The sequence below is a fragment of the Pteropus alecto genome, unplaced genomic scaffold (assembly GCF_000325575.1).
Source record: "Pteropus alecto unplaced genomic scaffold, ASM32557v1 scaffold13, whole genome shotgun sequence".
NCBI classification, from domain to species: domain Eukaryota; kingdom Metazoa; phylum Chordata; class Mammalia; order Chiroptera; family Pteropodidae; genus Pteropus; species Pteropus alecto.
The window spans coordinates 1018564-1020539 of NW_006434373.1; the positions used below are offsets into that span (position 1 = coordinate 1018564).

A 1976-nucleotide genomic window follows, 5' to 3' on the forward strand; every position below is an offset into this window, starting at 1 on the left:
CATCTGTTTTAACATCTGAAGTTTGAATCTCAAACTGAAATGTCTTCTTCACGGACCATTAAGGCTATGTCAAATAGGTTATATCTAGAAATATAAATACCAGTACAGAAAAGTAACAGGAACTTTACAGTACAGCAGCCTTCTGATGGTTTACCCATCCCAAAGAGAACACTGGACAGCACGCTAAGACAAAGCAGAGATCTAACAGAAACCTCAGTGCAAGGTTTGGTCAGTTATGTGGGCAGCAGCAGTCTGGGATGGCGATATTGCTTTTTAAAACTCACAGGCCATCTCGCTGTTAGACACTTGTTGGCCTGAAATAGATTTTGGAAGATGAACACCGCCCCTAGAGGCCACCTCTAGATGAGGATGTTGAAAGGAGGTCTGACCATCACAGCCAGATATCTGTCCTGCATACCCCAAACTACCACCCTTCCCCTAAGACCAACGAAATAAACATTTCCCAACAATAGTAAACTGAAAAGCTTTATCCTTGGGAGTGTGAAGATAAATATCTCAAAACTTGTACTAGGAAAGGTTAAATGAACACTATTACCTACCTATTCCTCCCATGTGAATACTCTTCCCCTCCCCGCCCCCCCTCCACAGAGGCAGTTAGGAGACAGGAAAAGAGGAGACAAGAAAACACTCAAAGATACCGCAAAACATACAGGGGTAACATCTCCCTCAGAGAAATGAACTTTGAATCAGGCACAAGCCTAAAAATCAGCTTCAGTATGTGGAGGGTTCTGAACAAAAGCAACGGCATGGTCTGCGACTCTAACAGGGAATGGATACATGGTTATTTGTGTGTCTGTGCCAAAAGCAGAAATATCAGAGGGCTCTGGAGAAAGCGCAGAGCCCTGACCCATCTGTCCCACGGTGAGGGCGAGTCACGTCTGTGCTTAAATGGCGGTTGGTGGGTGTGACTGCCTCCCACTTGAAGCTGGACTGCCAATCTCCAAGCAGAGGTCCCCCTCAGGCGATGCATGTGGCGGAGATGACGGAGGGCGCAGACACAGAGCCTCTCTGCACAGTCGAATGCACCAGAACCTGTGCACGTCCAACTCAATGCACGAGGCTACCAGACTTGCAAGAAATGACAACAAAGTGCTCGATCAACTGCCAGGAAGGTCCTGTTGCCCCTTCCTCCTCCTTCGGGGGCAGAGGAAAAGCACATATGTGCACAACACACACACTCGAGGTGTGGTTCTTAAAGGCTTAAACTGGTGGTGATCTGTTCGCCAGGTGTCTCCCCACAGGGCCCATGGCAGTAGGGTCTCCAACTGGGATGGCGATGGTTGTTTGAGACACCGACTATGGGAGGGAGGACCGAGCACTCCTTGCTCTCTGGGCACGGTAATGTCATCTGTTTAGAGCAGAAGCTTGGCCGCATGGCCAAGAGGGTGGGGCTGTGCAGAGAGGCAAGACAGCTGACTTTTGAGAGGTGCTCCTGACTCCGTGTGCACATGCTCTGTCAGAGAACAGAAGAGACAGTCAGTCCCAGGACCCTCCATGAGAATCGCATTAACACCGATCTGATGCAACCACTGCCGTCACTGCCTTAGTCATGGACTCCCACTGCGGGACATCGGTCGGATGATGTCCATCCCATCTGAACCATGACACAGAGGCAATATGTCAACTGTGCTCTGGCTAAGAATGTCTCCCCCTGTTTCCATCATCAGGTAAAGACAATGTTCATAAATATGCAAAGGTGCCAGAGACTAAATTTGATTCCTAAACACGGGAGCACTAAACCATCCCTCCAGACACCAGGGTCCACATCATACTGACTGGCCAGCTTACTGTCTCCAGCCCACGCTTATCTCTATTTGCACAGACAAATGCAGCCTGTGTGGTTTCTTATTAACAGCCCAAGGAGACTGGTGACATGTCCTCGACATTGTTGAATTTAATGGGCAGGGAGGGAATGAGGGGGAGTCACAGAGGAGAAATAACCACTCCAAGCATTC

General features: G+C 49.0%; 1 protein-coding gene across 5 annotated transcripts in view; it reads right to left on the minus strand.

The window, feature by feature from the left end:
- Positions 1 to 251: 251 nt before the first annotated feature.
- The window catches only part of ATP11A (ATPase phospholipid transporting 11A), a 142565-nt gene continuing 140840 nt past the window's right edge, over positions 252 to 1976 (minus strand). For 3 of the 5 annotated variants that reach the window (XM_006909355.3, XM_025045005.1, XM_025045007.1), the window contains exon 29: positions 252 to 1474. In XM_006909355.3, coding sequence (XP_006909417.1) covers positions 1214 to 1474 — 261 coding nt within the window. In that variant the 3' untranslated portion in view covers positions 252 to 1213. The remainder of the gene's footprint in view (positions 1475 to 1976) is intronic. The other 2 variants (XM_006909356.3, XM_025045006.1) reach the window with 2 other exon arrangements.